General features: G+C 39.1%; 1 protein-coding gene across 1 annotated transcript in view; it reads right to left on the bottom strand.

The window, feature by feature from the left end:
* Positions 1-1,289: 1,289 nt before the first annotated feature.
* Positions 1,290-26,437, bottom strand: part of SIK2 (salt inducible kinase 2) — a 205,907-nt gene continuing 180,759 nt past the window's right edge. Inside the window, exons 9-15 of the mRNA XM_089670176.1 lie at positions 21,081-21,245; positions 13,850-14,093; positions 10,340-10,624; positions 10,058-10,215; positions 9,645-9,755; positions 7,494-7,585; positions 1,290-3,954 (exon numbers count right to left, since the gene is read on the bottom strand). Of these exons, the coding sequence (XP_089526302.1) occupies positions 3,396-3,954; positions 7,494-7,585; positions 9,645-9,755; positions 10,058-10,215; positions 10,340-10,624; positions 13,850-14,093; positions 21,081-21,245 (1,614 nt within the window). The 3' untranslated portion in view covers positions 1,290-3,395. The remainder of the gene's footprint in view (positions 3,955-7,493; positions 7,586-9,644; positions 9,756-10,057; positions 10,216-10,339; positions 10,625-13,849; positions 14,094-21,080; positions 21,246-26,437) is intronic.

The raw sequence follows: 26,437 nt of genomic DNA, 5'->3' as shown, positions 1-26,437 counted from the left end.
TAATACATCCTAATTTGGGTTATTTTCACCAAAGACATGTAGCAGAATACATCTCGGCCTAAATTTATGAAGAACAATTATTTATTTGTAAACTTTTATAACAGAAACAAAGAAAAATGTGGTTTTTTTTTCAAAATTTTTGGTCTTTTTTTGTTAATTTAGCAAAAAATAAAAACCCCAGTGTTGATTAAATACCACCAAAAGAAAGCTCTAGTTGTGTGAAGAAAATGATAAAATTTTAGTTTGGGTACAGTGTTGTATGACCGCGCAATTGTCATTCAAAGTGTGAGAGCGCTGAAACCTGAAAAATGGCCTGGGCAGGAAGGTGTAAAATTGCACGGTATTGAAACGGTTAAAGAGCAACTCTACCTGAAGCAGATTTGTTTTCTTTTTGGGAGAAGTGGATCAGGGCTTGATCCCACATGGGTTGTAGACTTCTGTCAGGGACCCCTATGGGGAGATCTTCCCCCACCCTGTTTGCACACCATGCTCCTTCTCCATATATTCCTGTAGGTAATTATTTAGCAGTGGTGGGCCAAATGTTCTATCACGCAGCCTAGCAGACACTGTTGGACTATAGGAAGAGAACTTACAGAAAGACTAACACAAGTAGCTGAGCTCTCTGTTTTTTAGCGTAGTATCATGGTAAGCACTGAAACTGTGGCAACCATCTGATGCCTACATGTAAACTTAAATGACAGCTATATGAACGTCAACACCAAAGACTTGATTTTAAAGGGTGCATGATGTGGATGTGTGATCCTGATCATGACTTTACTACTAAATCATTGACCTGGAACAAGCATGTAACCAGAAGTCTGAAATTCCTTCCTATGTGTTTGTTTCAGGTCAATCATAGTGATTATACAAGGAGGGTCATAATCACATTTCCATAGCCACAGCATTAAAAATTAAAATCATTAAAAGGCAAATCCTGCTTTAAATATAAAAAGAAATTTTGGTATTAAACCGATTTTCTTTTGAGGTTTCAAACAGATAAAATACAAACTCCAGTCACACAAACACAGCATCTATTGTATGCAGTCATCATACGACTGCTACTTCTGACCCCACCTTCACATGATTTACCAAGGTCTAATCAATCAAAGCACATTCAGATCGTTTGGATGTGGACCATGTGTGCCCATGGGCCAAATATAGTCTTGATGTCATGGCTTAATCTGCTTTGTCAAAAGCATCTTTACAGTGTTAGTTACAAACAAACGTTAACAAAAACTTGAAAATTGGTTTACACAGTTTGAAACACACATCATATTGATAAAATGACATTGTTTTGGGAATTGATATTTTATTTAAAAAAATGATTACTCCAGATTGCAGATGTCAAAGTATTTTCATGTATAAAGTTCTAAACCTAAAAGGTTTCCATTTGTACCATCCAATATTATACCTTTCCTAGGGTTGCTCATAGTGGCACTGACAATGGAGATGATGCAGATTTGCAGGTGCATGGCTTACAGATTTGCTACACACTCCTTATACATACAGTATGCCATATTTTCAGTAAGCTGAGTACTCTCTTTTATTTAACAGCATAGCTGGGCAAAGCTCCTCCACACACAACTGCAATGGCCCTCGCCATGAACAACTGCACTGTTGTCAGCAATTTTACATTCAGTTGTTCAGAAAAAAGCTCATTAGAATTGCACATTCTGGACAGCAGACTCTCAGAGGAGCTCCTCACAAAATCATTAGTACATGTAACAGAGGTGCAATATAATGCTGGATGTTTGTAACCTGAGGACGACCTGCATGTACTTTGCCTAAATGTGTATAATTCAAATAATGCTTTGAACGGTGGCCAATTTATATTAGTGTTAAAGGGCTGAGAATAAACATGTCGCGTCAATCTAAAGTACATTATTTATTACTACTGGCGTCTCATCTTCCCACATAATGTTTGCTGATATAATGGAACATTCTGTTACACTATGGCTATATTAACTCTGGACTCGGCAGAAAGTGCAACACGTGAAAGAGTAACTGGTGGATATACGGAATTTCTAGCCCTAGCCAAGGTACGCTGTAAAAAACAAACAAAAAAACACTACTCCCATGTGACATATGGGAATTTGCTTTTAGGGTAAAATACTCCATCACTTCATCATTTTCATGAAACATCAATAGCCATGGCTAATATCAACAGTTCATGACATTAAATAGAATTAAATATTGCTATAATACTTTTTAAAAACGTTTTTTCTACACATGAGCAATCAAAAACATTAATTAAACTCTTTTGCATTCCACACAGTGGAACAGACATACATATACACAAACTCTGAATCGACTTTGGATGTAGCATTGATATAAATGGGGTATGGTCTAACTTTGTTTTTTTCTCCAAAAAAGAAAAGTATACTCCGTTATGAAAAAGAACCCATAAAGGCACAAAACTACCACACATTACACAGTTTATAGCTCATTTTGTGTTTTCCTGACTAAAATCTAAAGGATTTACCAAATGTACAAAGCTTTGTCAACAAACAGCAACATATAGCATTACTGTGACCTGAAAACACAGTCAAGATTATTATTTTTTCTTCTGGTTAAAAATGGACAGTTCTGTAACAATTGTGTTTTCTCTCGTAACCTGTTTTGTCTCTGGAAGAGAAGCATCGACAGAATGTCCGCACAGCCTGCAACACTTTATGACAATCATCCCATTCTGCCACCAAAATGGCTTCCTTAGAACATTGTCCATGTAAAATGAGAAGCTTAAATCCTCTTTATAGTCAATACTGGACCACCAGCAATGTGAGCTCTCCAGTTTTTTCTTTTAATTATGTCATCATACCAAACCTCTACATTTAATGAATTTCACTTCAACATAAGTCAACTCCAAACAGTAGTGTTGAATCCATTTAAACAGAATGATATCTTAGCTTCTCAGTAAAAAAAGGTGCTTGTTGCCTATCAGTAGCTTAGTTTATAAGGTTTCCAAAAATCCACTGTAATATAAGTTCTAGATTTTAAGGTTTAGTTCACTCTACAAAGTTTCCTTGAGGAAAAAAAAAAACAAAAAAAACTATATTGCTTTTAATGGAGCTTTGTCTTACGAAAGCTCCATATTGTTGGTCCTCGGTGGACCACCATATTGAGCTAAAGATGAAATTGGTGCTTTCTTTAAAAGTCCAGTGTTTTCTTCTCTAGAAGATTCACATAACTCTTAGTCACTTTTCTCCAAGGTTCTTGGATCGGTGACATGAAAATCCAACAATACAAGTCAGGTCTGCAAGGTGGACTACACAACAGAAGTCATACCAAAGAGATACCTACTTGAGTTGGACTGAAAATAATTAACAGTTAAACTTACTGTCTTCTACATGTTTCACCTTACTATCATGTTTCAGATGTAATAATTTGAGAATGGGCTAGTTGACCAAGACATAACCACCATGTTGAGAGTCAACAGTTTCCATCATCTCACAGTCAAAGGGTTCGTTCAGGGTTAAGGTTTCATAGGATGGCTGAGGATCATGTCCTGTTGGACTGCCCTGGTTTTCATTTAATGCCATATTGCCTTGTTGTGCTGAATTCATAGAATACTGGCATTGGTTTGTATATTCTGGTTCTTGTCTTGACACTGGTGGTAATTCACAGGTCTGATAACCATACTGTAACGATGGCTGCTGTATGTGGATCTGTGTTACTACCTGCTGCTGGCTGGGCTGTATAATGTGTTGCATCTGTTGGGAATGCAGCTTGTGATACTGACTTAAAAATGGATCATACTGTATTTCATCAGAGGCTGGCTCCAACACGGGACTCAGTGGCTGAGAAAAGCTGAACTGGTTCTGCTGCGTCGTTTCTTGGTGTGACAATGGGAGCTGTTGACCTTGCATCGGATAGGTGTTTTCCGCTATCTGCATTTGGTTAAAGTAAGCTTGCAGCTGTGGCTGCTTCTGTAGGAACATGCGCTTCTGGTGTAGCCTGTTGGATTTAAAACAATATTAATAGTTAAATATTTGCCTGAAGATAACATGTATATTTATATAACAATTAAGCTCCAAGGAGCAGGGCCCTCCTTTCCCTCTTGTATTGAACTGTATTGTTGCTGTATTGTCTCCCGTTATATTGTAAAGCGCTGAGCAAACTGTTGGCGCTATATAAATCCTGTATAATAATAATATAATAACAACAATGAAGATAGTAGCAAATTCTGTTGAAACATTTTGTAACCATGCCTGTATCTAAGTTAAAAACAACAAAATAAAAATTACAAATCTGGATGGTTTGGCCCAAAGCTGCCCACACATACGGCAATGGATATTACCACACTTAGTGGGGTCATAACTGGTCACGCAGTTGGAGTTTTAGCTGAAACATTTACCAACAATAAAATACACTATACTGCCAAAAGCATTGGGACGTCTGCCTTTACACGTACATAAACTTTAATTGCATCCCAGTCTTCGTCCGTAGGGTTCCATATTGAGTTGGCCCACCCTTTGCAGCTATAACAGCTTCAACTCTTCTGGGAAGGCTGTCCACAAGGGTTAGAAGTGTGTCTATGGGAATGTTTGACCATTCTTCCAGAAGCGCATTGGTCAGGTGAGGCACGGATGTCGGACGAGAAGGCCTGGTTTGCAGTCTCCACTTTAATTCATCCCAAAAGTGTTCTATTGGTTTGAGGTGCAGACCAGTCAAGATCCTCCACCCCAAACTCACTCATCCATATCTTTCTGGACCGTGCTTTGTGCACTGGTACACAGTCATGTTGGAACAGGAAGGGGCCATCCCAAACTGTTCCCACAAAGTTGGGAGCATGAAATTGTCCAAAATATCTTGGTATGCTGACGCCTTAAACGTTCTCTTCAGTAAAACTAAGAAGCCAAGCCTGACCCCTAAAAAACAACCCCACACCATAACACCCCCCCCCCCCCCCCACCAAACTTTATACTTGGCACAATGCAGTCAGGCAAGTACTTGTCTCCTGGCAACCACCAAACCCAGATGCATCCATCGGATTACCAGACAGAGAAGCGTGATTCGTCACTCCAGAGAACACGTCTCCACTGCTCTAGAGTCCAGTGGCGACGTGCTTCACACCACAGCATCCAATGCTACAGAAACCCATTCCATTAAGCTCTCTATGAACTGTCGTTGTGATAACCTGAAGGCCACACAAAGTTTGGAGGTCTTTAGCTATTGACTCTGCAGACAGTTGGCGATTTCTGTGCACTGTTCCCTTTAGCATGCGCTGACCCCACGCTGTCATTTTACGTGGCTGAGTTGCTGTTTTTCCCAGTTGCTTCCACTTTTTTATAATACCACTAACAGTTGACCGTAAAATATTTAGTAGCAAGTAAACCTCACGGATAGACTTATTGCACAGGTGGTGACCTATCACGGCACCATGCTTGAATTCACTGAGCTCCTGAGAGCGACCCATTCTTTCACAAATGTTTGTAGAAGCAGTCTGCATGCCTAGGGGCTTGATTTTATACACCTGTGGCCATGGAGGTGATTGGAGCACCTAAATCCAATGATTTGGAGGGGTGTCCCAATACTTTTGTCAATATAGTGTAGTGTGAGGCCTACCTAAAAAAAATCCCTGCAAAGTATATCTAATCTGGCAAAACCTCACAGTACACAGCTGTGTGTAAATTCTTATGCTCTTACACATGAAAATTGTGTATGCTTGTCTTCTTACTGTTGTGCAAGCTTACTTAATGCTTACATAATTAAGGATATAAGTGTTACCAGTTTACAGAGCAAAACCCATTGTATATCCAAGGACTATATTGTATTGAATAAATTAGCATACATGCCTGTGGACTTTGTCATTTCATATTCAAGTGCATGCTTTGCTCAATGGGTAAAACCTATATCATTATCAGTGTAGCCAAGTGCAGATTTAGAGCGATTTAAGACACTGTGCTGCAGTGCTCTCTGTCTTTCCAATGAACTCCAGTTGAATGGGGTAATACTACCTCACCTCTATCCACCAGGGGAGCTAACAAACAGAAAGAGCTCAAGAAACTTGATGGTTGGCAGTATTGAATCATAGGAAATTAAGTTCAGGAATGAAACTTTACTATGGTAGTTAATGGACTTGTAGACTACAATTCCCATTGCAAAGCTGGTATATAGGGAGAGAGAGATGTATTTTGACAGGGTGAATACAGAAGAATTTTCCCTTTGCTATGAAGAGACCAAGGTGTGCACAGCACTGCTCCTGCATGAACATCAGTTTGCTACAAGTCTGTGGCTGTGTGCTGAGGACTGGAGTTATTCCAGGCAGATCCAGAAGTGACCTGACATCTGAGCAATAGGATCTCTGTGGCCACATTTTTGGGACTAGTATTTATTTTATTATTTATTTCAGGCGCTTATATAGTAAAAGGACACTTCTGCCATTACATTGTTGCTGCCAGTAGAGACTGAGCACATAGGAACTGGCCACCTAACTCGCAGCATTGCTTACTGCATGCATATTTTACTGGGACTGTACTCATATGCACCACCATGAAAATTGGGCCCCAACGCTAGCCAGCTGAGAAACTAGGGCAAAAGGCTACTCATTCAATAGCCACTTGACAAGAAATTTGCCTGTTGTCCATAATGAGAGTTACCTCTTTAGGGAGTCTTAAATTTCATTGCTGACATTCAATTTATAGAGTGCGCTCTAAAGTGGTTATAGCCCACTGTTTACAGAGGAGATATTGAGAATTATTGCTGTTGCTATTTTCGAACACAATTACTTATTGCAGATTGAGGATTACTAAGTTTACTTTAATTTAGCTGCATAGAACTCATTTCTATACTGCTATAGCCTAGTGAACATATTGTCTAGTGAACTGTAATTCACTTAATGCTTTACTTACTCATTTATGTGCATGCTCATTCATTTACCACCAACTAGTCTCATGTTTGCATTTTGACACTGAACCTTAGTGGTGTGCAGGGTGTCTATATTTGTGCTTCCAGTAGCAGTATCCATTTTCTTAACCTGGTGTGTTAGTGGGGCTAAGGTTATTCTCAGAGTCGAAGCAGAAGAACAGAGAACTCTATCAAGCAGCTTCTGCGGGGGTGGCGCTACATCAGAATACTGTATATGTCCAACTTCATGACATTACAGCCAGTGAAGTCCCATAGTCTAGGAATGGGGCCATATTCTGAGTGTATCAAGTTTCGGCATGCAGCTATATTAAAGGGCTCACTGTGCAGGTGCAAGCAGTGCTGAAGAAGGCTGTCATGGTGAGCAAGGCAGGCAGCTGGGTGGGGGAGATTTGCAGTTTGGCTTTGGTTAGGGAGGGCAGACTAGTGTAGTTTTTAGTAACAGTGCACTTGCCCTTTAAGTTCTTTACTTATACTTGCAAACAACACACCCCTTCAATGGTAACAATGGTTCTGTATGTCACAGCATAATGCTAATACCTATTGAAAATACAGTGTATAACACCTAAGACAATTGGGCACTGCAGAATAACATCCTGGAAGTGTTAATGCCTGGCACTGAGTTTCACCTGTGTTCCTGTAGCTGCTGCTCCAAACTCCTGGGTGTTTCTTTACAATACAGCTGACAGCTGTTCTGTGTTTTCACCAGCAGATTCCCTTTCTGAAATAGAATAGAGAAAGACTACATAAGAACAAGGAACATTCACCATCAGTGACAGCACAGTACGAAAAGTAAAAGAGTAAAAGGTCAGTATGAACTCCTGATCACGTCCACCAGGAAACAAATCAATGCAGATTTTAATTAATCTAGCAATCACTGTACCACTCGCTCTAGGCACTAAGCTGAGAACCAGGAAGCCTGAATTCCTGTCACTTAGCACAAGTACTTTCTGAAACCGTTTCCGAAAACTTGGCTACCCATACACTCATCCCATGGTGGTCTAGTGCGATTTCTACATTACTCAAGATAGTGAAAGGAATTTACCCAGGAAAAAATACAAGGAAATAAAGCTCTACTGTTTTTAATTTTTGATTACTGCTACTAAAGTGAATTTATTTTACATGTCTGCCTCATGGGCAAATAACAACTACAGCTTCATGTGACTTTATATAAAACAAATACAAAGGGCTAATTTGGTTTCAGAAGAACTCATCAGTATCTTTGTAAAGACTAATCGTGAACCTGGTTTGAACATAAAAAATTAAAACTTCTGCAGTTTATAGGATTAACCAATTTCAGGCAGACTCTGTTATCCTCAATCTGAAGGTCGCACTTTTTAAAAAAAAAAAGTGCAAAAACTTTTTGAAGAATCCTTGTATATATGTTCTGCCTAGCAGTACTAAGTTCATCAGTTCGAAACCCAACCATGGCACTACCTGCGCAGAATCTGCATGTTCTCCCTGTGCCTGCATGACTCCTGTCTAAATTGGCCCTAGTATGTGTATGTATGAATGTGAGTTAGGGACCTTAGACTGTAAACTCCTTGATGGCAGGGACTGAGGTGAATGTATAACAGATATAAGATCTGTGTAAACGGATGGCACTATACAAGTACCTGAAATATAAAAATAAAATATAATGTCCTCCTCAAATGTGAATGTTCTATCCCTGATAAAGAATAGGACCACCATTCTGAAACAATATTGCATCTGCTATTTCAATAAATAATCCATTCACTGAGCTAGTTGATGTGTCTCTTACTTGTTACCTGGTCCTGACATACATTATTTATGCAATTCAGCCTGTGTGGTTATCCCCTCCAGCAGAACCTTATTTAAATTTCCTAAAACCACTTTCCAGTTTCCAGACAACCTGGATCTTGGTCGACAACGGACTTCCAGCTGCCAGAGTGAGGGGCTTCAACTCTGTATTAGTCATTGAAATTCAGTCATTACTTAATAATAATGCAGAGCACTACACATTGTAACTCAGCTTCATTAACAGGATAGCATATCCCTTGTTTAGTCTACCCAAAATGCAATTGCATATGTACGGAGTACCATTAAAAAGATTTGTTTTCTACCATTTTTGCAGTTATAAGAGTAGCCGAATAGTCTGCTTTCAAAATATTGGATGGATTTTTGCCACAGCATTCACATCATGAGTTTATTTCTCCTCTGGTGTTACACCTGACACTACGTGTTTTAAATGCTGGCACTATGGGGACTTTGCTGCATGCATATAAGAGATCTTCAGCTGGAAGGATTCAGACCTCTTTTTTATTGTAAATTTGAACCCGGTTTCATAGGTTCCCATTGCAAGCTAGAAGGGCTGAGTTCCATGGATTCAGATCTATGTGACATCCCCTCATAATATTCAGTTCATCTCAGCAGTGATCATCACAGATAATGGCTAAGACTTCAAACAGTTCTCTGTTCTCCATTGTGGGTCAATAAGCAGAGGTTTGTAAAGGCATGAAGAACATAGGATCTGGCTGGTTTTAGCTTCTACCCTGCAGACACCTACTGGTGAACTGATCTTGGAAGAAGAATCAATCAGCCAGGCATTTGTTATCTGTGCATGCATCATTTAAAGAAATTCACAAGAAATCCTTTTGAAGATCAGATATCCCTGATACTTCTCCATGGCCAGGTTAACAACTGCTAACAACCTTCCTCTGTGAGTAGGCATATGACGTTTGTGTCTTTCCTGCAAATCCACTTTAATAATACATAATGAATATTAACAATAGATCCATATATTATGACAACATCCATACCTGCAGCCTGTGCTGTAAATACTGGGTCTCCAGACTCTGCCGCCTAGATAGAAGCTGGGGCTGCATACCATTGGGGAATGCAGACATATTTGGAAGTTGTGTGGACAAATCCTGTTGATAGAAAAAAAAAATGCAGATCAAGCTAATTTTTTTTAACATGAAAAATCACTGTGTAAATAGCACTATATGGTTAATATTCAATTTTAATAGTATGACATGGTCCATTTATAGGTAAAGTTGATCCAGGGAATATCCGATTGCCTCTCGGGGGATCAGGAAGGTACTTTTTTTCCCTGCATGAGCAAATTGGCTCATGCTTTGCTGTTTTTTTTTGCCTTCCTCTGGATCAACTCTGGGTGTAGGATAACAACTTTTTTTTTTTTAATCATTGAACTGACTAACTATAAGTATACCTGTGGGTTATTAAGATCTTGGAAGTGATTAGGTGTATTGATGGCATTTGGATCTTCAGTGGGTCCAATCTGTTCGTACAGCATCTGAATCTTATTGAGCTCTAGGATACCCTTGGTTCTTGCCAAATTCTGAAGGTGCTGCCGAAATGCCACAATTCCTAAATTATGAATAAAAAAAAAAAAGTCACCAAACAATTGATAAAAAAAAAAATTCTACAATAAATTACTGCATGGAACAATACCTTCTTTAATATATAAATTTTGCCACAGAACTGGAGTTACCTTGTGTTAATGAGGTGTCAGATGCTCGCCTTCCCTCTCGAAAACTTACAGGAGACCTATTGTGAGCTTCCCTTTTTTGGGAGGCCATAGCTGGCATGGGCAAATTCGTAGGTCGCAGTCCTATGTATGGTGGAGTTAGCCTGCTGACGGACTGGTTGGTCATAGCTACTTCTGTCAAAGCCCCAGAGTCCTCCTGGACATTTAGGTCACTCTGAATAGATCCCATGTCATACTCTGAGTCCACGCTCCCAAGAGAAGGGTGGTTACCAATACTGAAGAGTTTACCTATGAAAGAAAATGACCGTTTGGTAAAGACTGTACACAATAACACCAGTATGTCCACTAACGCCTTGAACATCTACCAAGCCAGCATTATATCGCCTGCTCCTAACTGCACAGAGATAAATTGATAATGACTTACTAAATCAGCAATATTCCAAAAAAGTTAAAAATAACCCATACTGACAAAAATGTGTACACAATAATATATGTTATATGTCATAATATACTATACAAAATATATATTTATATATACTTTTTTAATTTTCTTATGTCAGAAAACAATTTATATCAATGTATTACACAAAGTACACCTATAGACATTTATTTTTTTTCATTCAGGATAGAGCAGGGAAAGGTTAAAACCCATTCAGAGTTTTTTTTTTTTTTTGTACATCCTTTTGTCTTGTAAACACAAAAGGAAGTGTGAGGAAGGCACTTCAATGTGACATGAATCTCCTCTTAGACAGTGTCCCCATTGGAAGACTACCCTTTATTTCTGTTTTGGGTTTCAGCTCAAAATGTTGGATTTTCCCATCAGTTTTAGTCCCGGTGATAGTGGTCACCAAGACAGAGTTTGAATCTTCCCAATAAGGACACATACAGCAGTTTTGTTTCTTTATTATTAGAGTATAATTTAACAAATGTAATGTTAATATGTAATGATATCCTTAAAAAGATATTGTGAGACTAGCATTATAGTTTTCCCTCATATCATAGTTACATAGTTAGTCTGGCTGAAAAAAGACAAAAGTCCATCCAGTTCAACTATTAAAAAAAAAAAAAAGAAAAAAAAAATTATAATCCTATACCTACAGTTGATCCAGAGGAAGGAAAAAAACCCAGCAAAGCACGATCCAATTTGCTCCTGCAGGGAAAAAAATCCTTCCTGATCCCCCGAGAGGCAATCGGATATTCCCTGGATCAACTTTACCTATAAATGTTAGTATCCAGTTGTAGTCTGTATCTAAGAAACAATCCAGGCCTTTTTTGAAGCAATCCACTGATCTGGCCAGAACCAACTCTTGAGGGAGTCTACTCCACGTTTTCACAGCTCTCACTGTGAAGAAACCTTTCCGTGTTTGGAGATTACATTTCTTTTCCTCCAGATGTAAAGAGTGCCCCCTTGCACTCTGTGATGACCTCAGGGTGAATAACTACATCGAGTTCACTATATGTACCAATGATGTATTTATACATGTTGATCATATCCCCCCTTAATCTCCTCTTCTCAAGAGAGAATAAATTCAGTTCCTCTAATCTTTCCTTATAGCTGAGTTCCTCCATGCCTCGTATCAGTTTGGTTGCCCTTCTCTGTACTCTCTCCAGTTCCCCAATGTTCTTTTTGTGAATTGGTACAGTCATAAGACTGTAGTATTAATCCTCTTTTGTTACCAAGATTTTGATATAGTTTTCATACTGTTTATAGCCTTGAGGAAGGGGATCTACTGATGTCTCAATATGAGTTTTGCAAGGTTACAACAATCGAATAAAGCAACTTTTGGATTAGGAACCGTTTGGCTCCATTTGGTCACTCCATGTGAGCTGATCTGCTTTTTCTGCACTAGATAAACACAGGTCACCTCTAGGGCACATAAACAAATATTTCCTATGTGCCCCTTTCATACCACAACACTGGTGCATTTTGCACTGTGTTGCAGCATAGAAGAATACAGCAGGTCTGCATTTTCTGCAGCGCCTGTAACCACACAGCAATACAGCACACTGTGCTGCACTGCAATGACATGATGTGTCAAAGTTGAAAAAAAAAATAAGCAGCACTGAAATGCTCATCACACAGCTCCCTGCCACAGCCAACACTAGCCTTAGTCTATCCCAACCTTTTGGCCCATACAAGATCTTGCCCATGTCTGGCTGGTCACTAAAGTCGGCCATAGATGGATCAAATCTCAGCCAGTCCCTGCTGAACGGGACACGATTTTATCCAACTATGGTCAGGCTGGTTGCACTGAAGTTGATTGATGGTTTGGGTTCAGTACAACCTGCCTGATTTTTTTGAATGTGATTACTGCCTGTGGCTATAGCCACCAGCAGTGATCATTGTGTCCTGCACACAATAATGCTGCAGGAGGGATTCCCCTGTCAACAGTGACTGTGTTGATGGTGGGACTGAGCATTTTTCCTTCCTTCCACCTGTGGTTCCAGGAAAGAAAATTGCATCACCCGTGGCTTGCATAAGGTTCTACTTTTATCTACTTACAAAATACCTTCAATAGGTTGTTAATCCCTGACCCAACATGAGTTTGCAAATTAGGAGTTCTCATCAGGAATTAGTTGCTGGTTGTTCTGGGTCTGTTATTCCATGTATTAAAGCCAGGGACAGTCAGACAAGTATTATTTTCAGGAGGTGGTCTGCAGTTGCAGCTTACGTGTTTTTCTCATTAAAAATGTCCTTTAACATAAGAACCACTTTAAACCAGTTGATTACATAATCCAAAATGCATGAGTAATTAATCATATTAGAGTATACCAAAAGGCAAAACTTTTTTTCCATTTTATACAAAGTAGATATTTGCTAAAACCCCAGTCATTTTTTGCCATCTTTGTCCCTTTGGGGAGATTTTCTTTTACCTGTCTTGTTCATGCAACTTGAAGTGAGAAGAAATATCAATTAAGATTTCCCTTGAGTTCCTTTTTTTATTGAGAGCACAAAATTTAGGATTTTCCCATCACTTTCTTTCCTGGTAAAGGAAATAACCAGGATAAATAGAAAAGGTGAATCTTCCCAGTGTGGAGAGAGACATAAAAAAAAAAAAAAAGGATCTAGAACGACATGGGCTCGAACCCCTCACTACTCCATCCAAAATGTGTGGAAGAGTTTCAATAATTTTACTTGAGTTATTGACACAGAAGCGAAGTGTAATAAATCATAAGTTAACAGCCACTTCAGACCTAAGCGTGGCAGAGGAGAACCTGGAAAACATGCCCTTCGATTGCACTACTGGAAAGGAAGTAAGTGGTTTAAAAAAAATCAGCTTTATCACAAAAAAAAAAAATATTTTTTTTAATACAAAGAAAGCCTCTTAAGATAAATTTTCCTGCTTCAACAATCAAGGCACCATTGTTTTTTTTACAGTAATCAGGTGCATTATGTTAAAATCATTCCAGGTGCACCTGCAATAAATTCATTGTTCAAAAATGATCTCAAAATACCCAATATTGTTCATAGAACACAACATCCACTTTTACCCACCGCTTCACAGTCCTTACCTTCCATGTCTGATGCCATATTGGGCACTACTACTAACTGGTTGGTAACTTCTGCTAGCGTGTGCCGCCTTTGACCACTATGCCTGCCTTGAAATGCTGCAAATGTTGCAGAAGGATCATCCTCAGAGTCGTCTTCTGTCTCTATACCCTCATCAATAGAGGTCTCCATCATATTCGATGGCAAGGACTGGCAACCCTTCCGTACTGTCACAGGGGGCAGGGGATCCAACAGACACCCATTAACCTAAAAGATTTAACAAATTTTGACTTTAATATACAAGTGTATACAAAATGGAGGCGTTACCTGGATAAATTAAGCTAAATGGCTACTGTAGGCAGGTGGTCTACTTTTTTGCCAGCGTTAATTTTCATACATATGCTAATTTGAACAAATATATCTATATACATAATTGCATTAGAATACATACTTTAAAAAATAAAAATAAAAGATGTTCAAATTCTTAGTTTGTTACTTTTAAGAAAGAAGCTACAGCCTAAGGAGATCAGCCTGTGTCCTACCAGCAGCTGCAGAGAAGGGCCCAATGAACTCTTCATGCAAGCAGTGGTATCTCTGTAGGTGTTTGGCTTGCCCTCTGCTGAGTCTCAGCTAGAGCTTTCTAGTCAGAAGGAAGCATAAGGTATGATATTGGTCTGACCCAACAGAGGGGCGCATTGAACCTCTGTAGAAAGATAGAAAGATTTTTGTTTTTTTTTTAAAGAAAGCAACCTGTAAGGCTTTCAGCACCATTTGTTTTGATGCACTCAGAATGTATTTAACTAATTTAAAATAAAAAGTTAAATTTCCCTTTAAAGGGTTAGTTTACCTCTACTGATGTTTGCCACAAGTCTCCATATGCATTACTGTGCCCTCAATACCTTGCCATGTAGTGCTGTATTTTTCCTGCCTTCTCCGTCTTCCCATCTACAAGGCAGGGAGGAGGAGGGCAATGGAATGAACAGTTAGCTAACCCTTTATAGAAGACCTCTATGTAAATCTTGTGGAAATAAAGTGCAGCGCTTACATGAAAATATAAAGTACATGAAAGTAATAACACAAAATGTTCATGATAAAATAATTCAAAAGAGGACAGTCCCCAAATGCCGTAATGAGACAGGAAAACTTCCAAGGATAGCTGCAAGGCTTACCAGAAAAATAGTGGTCAATAAAGAGAGATGTTGATGGTCATCCTATGCCAATCCCTAAATAAGGTGGCTTTAACCACTCCAGATAAATTGTATGAGACCAAAACTTGTGGTATTAAACATGTAGGGATTGGCATAGGAGGACCATCAACATCTCTCTTTTGGAGATCCAGAGAAAGATTCCACCTGCCTGCCTTTCTGGTTGTTCCCAGGGGCGGACTGACAACTCATGGGGCCCCCGGGCAAAAGGGGATCATGGGGCCCCTGTGTCCTTGCCCAAACTCAAAAAAGCCTATGAAAAAAGGTACCAGGGGCATCTCATGGTGCCCCCTACTGACCCCAGGCCCTCGGGCAGTGCCCGAGTTTCCAAATGGTCAGTCCGCCCCTGGTTGTTCCATAACAAAAGCGTTATTGACCACTGTTAACAGGGGGTCATATTTTTCGGTAAGCCTTGCATGCAAGTGGTTGGTGAAACATCAGCTATCCTTGGAAGTTTTCCTGTCTCATCACGGCATTTGGGGACTGTCCTCTTGATTTTTTGTTTTATTATGAACATTTTGAATTATTATTACTTTCATGTACTTTATATTTTCATGTAAGCGCTGCATTTTATCTGCACATTGTTTATGAGTTGCCTGGTATAAAAGGTACAATGTTCAGCTGCTATTTATTAGCACTTTGTCTTAGCACAGATTTTTGTTTATTTTATTCTCTATGTAAATCTGCTTAGTTTGGTATTGGCGAAGGGTGATGGGTTTAGCCATGACTGCATTAGGGTTTCTTTTGCAGCACAGCTCTTCAGACTCCGAACCATGAAATGCCATTAGAATCACTCTCTAGCATCCCGATTTTCACAGTTTCTGTTGCTTTGGTTTTGTTAACATAACCACTGGGTCAGTGAGATAAACAGTTAATTGGAAGCTCAAGGAGAGGCACACCTGAAAAGGGAAGGACATTGGGGGAGGACATAGGATTTGTGACAATGGATCATGCTTGCATAGTATAGAGGGGAGAGGTAGTTCATTACAGCTTTTAGATGCATACTGGTAACTATCCCACTGTGAAGTACATTTATTTTAACAAAAATTCCTCCATCCCCCTTCTAATCTCAGACTGCTGTAGTTCTCCATGCTGCAACTTAGGCAGTAAAAATCTAGTGCCCGTTTGCTCATGCCTGCGCACAAATGTCACATAGACTTGAATGCCACATACCCATAGAACAGCAGCAATGTATCATTTAATTCTATGAGATGTGGGGCGCAGGCATGGGAAACCTGGCTTTCGATTTTTACTGGTCAGGGTGTAGACAGTGTAGGAGGCTGCAGCTATTGGAGGAGGTAAGTATGGACTTGCTTGGGGAAGCTCTGTGCAAGGGAACTATGGAGCAAAATAACAGTGAGAAACGTCTGCACTATAAAATAGTTTGATGTCAAGTCTAGTATTACAGTTTTATCCACAGCCATACCACCCTATATCCAAACTAAATGTAATACTTATTCATTAATGGTGAAGAATGAAGTCAAGCTACATTGCAGTGCCATATAAGCACTACAGTGGTACTTTCCACCAAACGTTTGTTTGTATTCTCCTTGTATTTTAAGCTCTAATGAGCAGGGTTCTCAGATTCTTTTTGTACCAAATTGTATTGTAGCTGTAATGTCTGCCTTCATTTTGTAAAGCACTGCACAAACTGTTGGCACTATACAAAGCCTGTATTATAATAATATTTTTTTTTCTGTCCTACAATGAGTGACCCTTATTAAATCATACTTAAACTGAGTACTTTGGTGCAAGTGTGTGAACAGGAAGTCTTGCTAGATTGGGAAATAAAGAAAACTAAAATCTGTAAATCCCATACCTAGTTTGTGACAATTTTCACGTCCCTAATTAGTTCTGCCTAAAGATCTTAACATTGCAAACCTAAATGCTTGTAACTAATGTGAGGAACTCTGTGTAACCCACAAAAGCTAATTGCGTATATCCAGTGGCATTTGTTGACAGAATATGCCAAGTGGCCACCAAAGTCAATTGGCTGTACCATGCAAATGCATCACATTCATGTAATTAACAGAAAATGTGTTACATTAAGAACTTCTGATTTGTATCAAAGCAACCTATCCCATATCAGTAAGACATGACAACAATGTCTTTGGCAGGGAAGTTGCTTAACAGAAAACCAAGCAGGAAATGGTGGCAGAGACTTGGGAATTTAATCATTCCTCTCCAGGATGTGACTAAGAATCCGTTCCAGAGAAAAATGCATCTGCAAGCAGCCGATCCTATGAACTTCCAAACCAGAGGGGGCCTCCTTCACTGCGTAACGTCTGTCCACCCTTGACAATGCCAGCACAAGTTTCTGTCTCCTTTAAATGGCTGTCCATGCAGTGGTGTTCTCACAGGAGGAATGTGAATGTTATGAGTACATAAATTAAACTATTAGCTCTAAAGCATCCCTTATGAAAACCAAATTGTACGTGTCTTCTAATTAAATAATTTCCAAATGTCACGTTTCCTCTGCTAGACAGACCAAGAAACCAGAACCCTGTGAAATATAAGATTTTTTTTTTTCTAGGGATGATTTTATGCACTTAAAAGCAGTGAAAAGTAATTCAATGTTTGCACAAAGGAGGAATGAAAAAAAGAACAGCATAAGTGAAATTATTCTAATGCAAGCTAAAGTAGATTTTGTATGGAAATACTGAAAACATGCCAGAAAACTCCTCTCAAAAATGCAAACCAGAAGGATTTTTTTTTCTGCCACTAAACGCGGAGCTTAAAATATGCCCCTAAATGTCCTAATTTGCATGCACACATAGGATAATATCAAGCTGCTTCTACAGGCAAAATGCAAAACTGCTTTAGAAACAACATTTTTTTAAGCCCAGTGTGCATTGACCCATAAGAATGCAATGGGCTTTGAAGGGATATGAAGCTTCTTTCAAACTTTGCTGAACCCATTCTTGTGCCATAAACCTTCCCTTTTATTCACCTCATTATTTTAGGTTTATAGAAAAAAATAAATAACTGAAAGTGGAAAAATAATAAAAGATGTAAAGCAACATTGCACAAAAAAATCCAAACATCAAACACACAAAGAAATTGCAAATTATTACAACATTGTCTATAGTGAACTGATTTGTTTAACATAACCTACAATAGGGAAATAGTTTGCTCTGACTTCTGGGGGCTCTCCTAGGCGAGGGTAAGGACACTGGGCCATCTCCTATGATATGCAGAAAGACATTCTTGAGGGAATTGGATCCCTTGGCTTTTCCAGAACACATTATCACAGGATTTGGAGTACTCATCTTTCCTAGGTTCTCAAAAAAAGGCCCACTGAAATCACCTTCACCTCCAGAAAGCAGCCGTAAGGTAAGATTTACTCATTTCTTCCAATATTGTATTGTATTTTTTTTCTCTTTAACTTAGCATTTTTTAATCTGGGGGTTGGAGGCATTCAATAATAAGTGGACCTCTAATTTTTTTATGCAAGGTCTGCTTTAAGCTACATGAAAATAAAAAAACAAAAAAAACAACAGTAGAGCAATGAGCATTATAATCCTCCAATGCTGGTCTGATCCTGATCATTTTTATTTCAACATTTAAAGATTGGGATGATTAACTATAAAAATCCAAAGGCTAAATCCAAAAAGGTCAGAAGGTTTTATCTTCTTATAGGCATAATGTTTTATAGAGCCACAGTTCTTCTACAACAACAAATTTACACTGTGACCATGGCTACTTATCAGTGTCCCACCAAAGCCTTGTTAACCTGACAAATAAATATGTATGTATTTAATATTCCTCTAGAGCACTCTAAAATCTATAAAAGATGTTGCTGCTCCCTGTGTGTGTAGAAGCAGCAGCAGCATTTCAGAGAGGATCCCCGCAGCGAAGCTAAAAATACAGGATATTACACATTGTTTTTACAGCTCTCAGCGGCTCAGCTGAGATTTTCTGCAGCTGAACTATCACGACTCTACAAGTGATTGTTCATCAGTGCAACATTAATGTACCTATCATAACCTCCCCATTGCCGACTGAATAGAAAAAAAAAAAAAAGAAAAAAAATGGTATTCCACTAACACAAGCACATTTTATTGCATGTGCCCCCTTGAACCCTTTCCTATTCCCAAGGGCCACAAAAACATTGTGCACTGTATTTCAAAGCCAGTTTATGGCATTGATTTATTAAAACTAGAGAGTGAAAAAATCTGTCGCAGCTCTACATACAAACCAATCAGCTGCCATGTTTGTCAAAGCTAAACAATCTGGTTAGAAGCCGATTGGCTACAATGCACAGCTGCACCAGATTTTATACTCTCCAGTTTTAGTAAATCAACCCCAATGACTTACTGTAGCTTTTGTCCTTAGCACTCTTCTCTGTTCCATATCCCTCTCTGTCTACGAATGAAGGTGAAAGTCTGTTTTTTAAAAAGTGATGAAAGGCAGGCTGTTTTATTTTACTTTTTTAAGACAGAAGAGTCTTATAAGATGTCTCACAGTCTCATAGATGCTTCCACCTGCCTGTTAACACATTTCCTGTTTGTGTACAACGAGCCACTCATGAACACCTCAGTGTAGTGTCTTGGCACGATTATGTGCTGGGAGGAAAGTAATTCCCATGTGCAAGAGTTATGTCATTGTGGCCTAGCCAATTAAAGGATAAATTCACCTTCAGGAACATGTTCCCCTGTACCAGCTGTCAATTTTTGAAAAGTGCTCCTCCCACATGACTGCGTCATTCATTCACAGAATTCTGTGAATGAATCAGCTACAAGTACCGATATCCTTTGCGGATGTTGATTTGTAGTTCTCAACAACTGATCACAACAACTGTTGAGTGCTGTGGTAGTTCATTGATTCTTCATGTCAGTGCAACATTGCCTGCCTGAATGATGTACGGGCAGACAGCTCACACTAACAGTCTGCAGGAGTCTTGCATGGCACCAGCACATTTTTTTATCTGCATTTATTTATTTATAACAGATAACCGAAGAAGACTGGATGAAGATGGAATCACCAGCAAGGGAGGGGAGTGCTGACATCACAGCGCTGGAGGGGATTCCTTTAGTAGGTGAATCTATCATGTGCCAAAATGCTGTCCATACTAGAACATAATGGCTAAAAGCTCCTGGGGGGTACAATTTTTTTTGCCAATGGTTTAGTTCAACTGTAAGGGTGACCCAATTACTCAACACTTGATTACATTTGTAAAAATAAATATTGTATTGAAGTCCAACTAAAGATAGATAGATAGATAGATAGATAGATAGATAGATAGATAGATAGATATAGATAGACAGATGCAGTCAGATCGACTTGTACTAACAAGCACCACTTTCATAGCCTTACCTCCATTTTCCTGTTACAGTACTGGGCAGAGTCTCAATATGACTGTGCGAATTAGACCCAATGCACTCTAATGTAGGAGACCTGGTCAGATGAACCCCCTCCCTTTTCTACAATACAAATCTGTGTCAAGACACTTGTGATGGGGGGTGTGGCTGTTATTCACCCATGCCAGTACAGAGTACTGCAGGGTGAGGGTTGGAAGCAGCAGTATCCCTGACATAAAAAGGTATTTTAAGGCCTTTCATTGCATAAATCATTTCATCTGAGGGTACAAGACTACAAAAATAAAACAAGTAGTGAGATTTCAACTGGGCTTTAAGTTAACATTGGTGATAATGGGGTTGATTTACTAAAGGCAAACAGACTGTGTACTTTACAAGTGTAGTTGCACTCATTTTCCCCAGAGCTTAGTGAATGTGGTGAAGCTTCACTTTGTAAAGAATACCCAATCAGCTGCATGGAAAATAAAAATGTTTGCTTGCACATGATTGGGTGATGGAAATCAACAGATTTACCACATTCACTAAACTCTGGGAAAAATGAGTACAACTGCACACTACTCTAGTCTATTTGCCTTCAGTAAACCAATATATTTAGACAAGTATCTAAAATGTAATAATGGGAAAGGTAATAATCAATGCACATAATAAATGTAGTTGAGTGTTTTGCACTAAACTAAATAATCTTTATGAAACAAAAATCTACTAAAGATATAAGATGATTAAATACTTACTGATGGTGTATTCACTGCTTCCTCCTCTAGGAATGTTGTTTCAGCCTGGCAGCTGCCTTGTGGGTATGAGAATGGCTCTACAGTGGAGGCTTCTGGGAGTACAGGCGCTCTCATCAATCTCACATTTTGTGGCATGAGGTTCACTGGAGACACCACTGTGCTTGTCTATTGAGAAATAGGCAATACAGGGTCAGTTCAATAAATATTTCCAAATGGCATCAAGGCAATATGCCATTTTCACAGTCCTGGTACACTATGGAGTTCAATAAACCCTATAAGTATACTAGCTCACCAGCAATGTTGCATATTGGCTTATGTTTATTGGAAAAAGTATTCACATTTTATAGGAAACATTGTTTAGAGTGAAATTCAATAAGACGGTAATGGAAACATTATTACGATATAACCAGACTCCAACACCCTCCCTTAAGAGACAATATATAGAAATGGGGCAATATAATGCAAATGTAGTAATGTGCAGCAACCTTGACAAACATGGAAATACCGCTCATTAAAAGGTTCATGTTTTAAAAATGGACTCTAAGCAAATTTGTTTTTAATTCTGAATAGTCAATGGGAAGGACTAGAACCTTGTCAGGTTTCTGATGTGTAGAATTTTGGCCAATGGATTGACATCAGTAAAAACCTAACACAGGTTCTACAAGTTTCCAAACACTATATAAAGATGAGAAGTATCTGGCCTGCACTTCCATTTTTAGCACAGTTGTGTTTGGTTTTAAATCTTAAGAAGCTTCTTTTCCTTCACTAGATCCAGTTCTTGAAGCTTCTTTTTCTAGCATTATTGTAAACTCTTAAGTGCTCCTAATTCAATCCTTGGATTATATTTACAGTCATTGCCAAATTAAATTACAAATAAACCTTCCAAATGAAGCCACAAATACAATTTTCTTCACACACACTATATTGCCAAAAGTATTGTTCGGCCTGCCTTTACATGCACATGAACTTTAAAGGCATCCCAGTCTTAGTCTGAAGGTTTCCATATTGCGTTGGCCCACCCTTTGCAGCTATAACAGCTTCAACTCTTCTGGGAAGGCTGTCCACAAGGTTTAGGAGTGTGTCTATGGGAATGTTTGACCATTCTTCCAGAAGTGCATTTGTAAGGTCAGACACTGATGTCGGACGAGAAGGCCTGGCTTGCAGTTTCCGCTCTAATTCATCGCAAAGGTCTTCTATCGGGTTGAGGTCAGGACTCTGTGCAGGCCAGTCAACTTCCTTCACCCCAAACTCGCTCATCCATGTCTTTATGGACCTTGCTTTGTGCACTGGTGCGCAGTCATGTTGGAACAGAAAGGGGCCATCTCCACCCCAAACTGTTCCCAAAACGTTGGAGCATGAAATTGTCCAAAATGTCTTGGTATGTTGACGCCTTATGCGTTCCCTTAACTGGAACTAAGGGACCAAGCCCAATCCCGGAAAAACAACCCCACACCATAATCCCCCCTCCACCAAACTTTACATTTGGCACAATACAGCCAAGCAAGTACTGTTCTCCCGGCAACTTCCAAACCCAGACATGTCCATCGGATTGCCAGATAGAGAAGCGTGATTCATCACTCCAGAGAACACGTCTCCACTGCTCTAGAGTCCAGTGGCGGCATACTTTACACCACTGCATCTGATGCTTTGCATTGCACTTGGTGATTGAAGGCTTGGATGCAGCTGCTCAGCCACGGAAACCCATTCTATGAAGCTCTCTACACACTGTTGTACTAATCTGAAGGCCACGTGAAGTTTGGAGGTCTTTAGCTATGGACTCTGCAGACAGTTGACAACTTCTGTACCCTTCAGCATACGCTGACCCCGCTCTGTCATTTTACGTGACCCTTCATGGTTGAGTTGCTGTTGTTCCCAATTGCTTGCACTTTGTTATAATACCACTAACAGTTGACCGTGGAATATTTAGTAGCAAGGAAATTTAATAAATGGACTTATCGCACAGGTGGCAACCTATCATGCTTGAATTCAATGAGCTCCTGAGAGTGACCCATTCTTTCACAGATGTTTGTAGAAGCAGTCTGCATGCCTAGGTGCTTGATTTTATACACCTGTGGCCATAGAGGTGATTGGAACACCTGAATCCAATGATTTGGAGGGGTGTCCCAATACGTTTGGCAATATAGTGTGAATATATATGTAAGTAAAGCGCTGCATAAATTGTCAGCGCTATAAAAGTACCTGTAATAAATAAAAGTCACTTGTGTAGGAAATGTGCAGATGTCAAACTTCGAATAGCCCATTGTATGGTAAGAATGATGAGCGGCCTCAACCTTGGCTCCTCCCAGACCACAACACTTGATGCACTTCTCCCCACCTTCGGAGCTTAGCTATAGAAGTCCATCGGGGACAGTAATGGACTAAAACCTGAACAGAGGGTCTGACCTTTCCCCGAGGTTTTGCCTAGAGATGCACTTTAAGACTTTAAGGAATGTCAGCGAGATGTACAAAATATCTGCAACTGCGCAGAGAACCCAGTACACTAAGGACTACTGTCTGTTGTGCAGTAATCCAGGACCATCAGAGTCATAAATTTGATTAACTGTAACTGACAAGTTAATTTCTGTTACTTTTAATATACACTGTGTAAATTCTATATAGTGTTAATAACACTTTATAAAATTGATTTCTAGACTATAAAAGGTATGAGAACCATTTTATTAGCTGCAATCCATTTTTCCACGATGGAAACACCATTCTGCTTTAAAAATCAATACAAAACTGTATGCATCTAATCTAATGAACTGTAACCTTTCGCACACTGCGTATATTCAGACTGTCATTCAATGCATCATTTCGCCTACCCGTTCCTAGTAATATTTCACAGTAAACAGATGAATCTTTGACTCATAAAGGTCAATTATTGTTATTTACGATTATTTCAGAACTAGTCACACTATGAATAAGGAATTTAAATGTAAGAAATGGAGCATCTGCGGTGTTAAATTTAATATACATCTAGTGCTATGGCAGATCTAACAGTGTTGGATTATTTTTATACGCGTCTTTTACTCAAAAATTACCAACTAATTTAACACATGCTATTAACATTTGTGTATGTAAATTGCCAGGATTATGGAATCAGTTTGAGAAAGTCAAGGTTATGCAATGACAGCCAAAGTTATTAACTTCAAAGTTACTCTGAAGTCAGTCCTAAAGGGCTACTATTGTCCAAATAATGAATACATGTCATGTATTATAAAAATGCACAGAAACATCAGCATTTCAGTAAAAATCGTGTTGTTATTATAGTTAATTATTAGTTGGTAATATAGTGCCTTTGAATTTGCCAGAAAATGTGACTACTTCAGTCAATTCCTTAGCACCGTCCCCCTTCCACCATGCATGTCCTAGCCTCCATGGCCATGCTATTCTGCCCCTTCCCTTCATTTTTCTATATCTTTTTATCTTTATGTAGCTGATAGTTACATAGTTAGTCTGGCTGAAAAAAAGACAAAAGTCCATCCAGTTCAACCATTAAAAAAAAAAAAAAAAAAAAAGTTATAATCCTATACCCACAGTTGATCCAGAGGAAGGCAAAAAAAAAACCCAGCAAAGCATAAAGCAATTTACTCCTGCAGGGGAAAAAATTCCTTCCTGATCCTCAGAGGCAATCAGATATTCCCTGGATCAGGGAATGGGGAAGAAGCAAAGTGAAATACTACAATGTCACTTAAGTGACCGCTTTGAGTCAGTTGGGGCTAGTGACATCTCACTCAAGATGATGGCACCCAGCAGAAGTCACCAGCGTTTTGCATGCCTACATAATGGACAGGTAAATTAATAATTAACAGGTAAAATACCATGCATAAAATATGTTGAAGCACATATAGTCTTATGGGAAGATTTTGTTCAAGTGAATAGTCTGGTGACGGGGTCTCAAGAAAACCACCTTTACAAAAACAAGGTCCCTTGTTTCCTATGTGTCAGTCAGTCAATCGGCCTATACTGATTTGGAATACAATATTTAATAACATCATTAGCCATCTCATGTACTGACAGTGAATGACCATTAAAACTAACTGTACAGATGGTCATCTTGTGCCTATGGGCCCATTCACACTGTGTAGGGTGACCTGTGGTTTTCCATACTGGATAAACACAAGGAACAGCAAAGGCACAATGAAAGCAATGGTATTCTACGTACCCTCTTCACACCACAATGCTGGCGTAATGTGCAGTGCTGAGAAATTTTCCATATTACACTGGATGGTGCTGCATGTCGCTGCTGTGCAGGGTCATGAATAAAGTGTAATGATGGGGCACTTCAAATAAAGTTGTAAAAAAAAAAAAAAAAAGAAAAGAAAGAAAAAGCAGTGTGATGCACTGAAATGCGCATCCCTGCCGGAGCCAGCACTGCCCTAGCCAGCATGAACCCTGCGGTTTACTATATATACACTAGTGTGAACCTAGCCATAAGCATTTTTCTGCACAAAAATGCACGACGCTAGCAATGTGGTGTGAAAAATATGCTTTATCATGGGTTTATTGTGCTGAAATGGTAACAAATCCACTTTAAAATATCATGTTAAAAAAAACCTCAGTTATCCTCCATAACAGACAGTCTGTGACCTTCACCAAGGTTGTTTTTACTTCCAACACCATCGATAAGATGAAAACATTTCATGAATGGATTAAGCAGCACATAGCGAACACAAGCTACTGCGTAAAACCTATTGTTCACTTAATGCTTGGAGACATGAAAGAACTTGCTATGCAGATAAGAGCTTAGATTTTACAGAACACTCTACGCTCCTGTCACATGAAATCTTGACAGCTGCGTTCTTGGATTCCTTGTTCTTTTTTAGGAGATGATTTGCTCTGGACGCTGTGCAACAACCAGTTTATCTTTTCTATCACAGTAATTATTGTTATTGACAGAACATTACCTCCTGTTGGTTTGGTTAATAGGCCATGCAGCTCTGGATATGAGTTTGGAATGTAAAGTGAAAAAGGTTTATTACCAAGTCACGCCTAATTTAGACACCAAGATATCTGACAGTCATCTCACTAAGCCCGAACGATTGTTATTTACGATAATGACCGTTATTTTCTACCATGGGAGCCAATGAGAACAGAAAATAACTATTGTTATGGCAAATAACGTATGCGTTATAGCTTAGTAAATGGAGTTGTGTTTAAATGGTCAGGAACAGATCGGGGGCAATAGCATTTTTTTTTTAAATGGTTACTGAAAAAAATAAAAAATATAAGCACGTTTCGGCTTATGTATGAACAAGAACATTTCCAGCAAACAATTAAAATTTATGTTTTAGTGTCCCCTCTGCACTACAGTAATGACAGATGGGAAACGGTCAGCTTTTGTTTTTTTTCTAGCA

This window comes from Staurois parvus, unplaced genomic scaffold, assembly GCF_062004578.1.
Source record: "Staurois parvus isolate SC_StPar_1 unplaced genomic scaffold, SC_StPar_1.0 ptg000087l, whole genome shotgun sequence".
In the NCBI taxonomy this organism is placed as follows: Eukaryota; Metazoa; Chordata; class Amphibia; order Anura; family Ranidae; genus Staurois; species Staurois parvus.
Note: the sequence above shows the minus strand (reverse complement) of the source record. Positions and strands in the feature narration are given on the sequence as shown.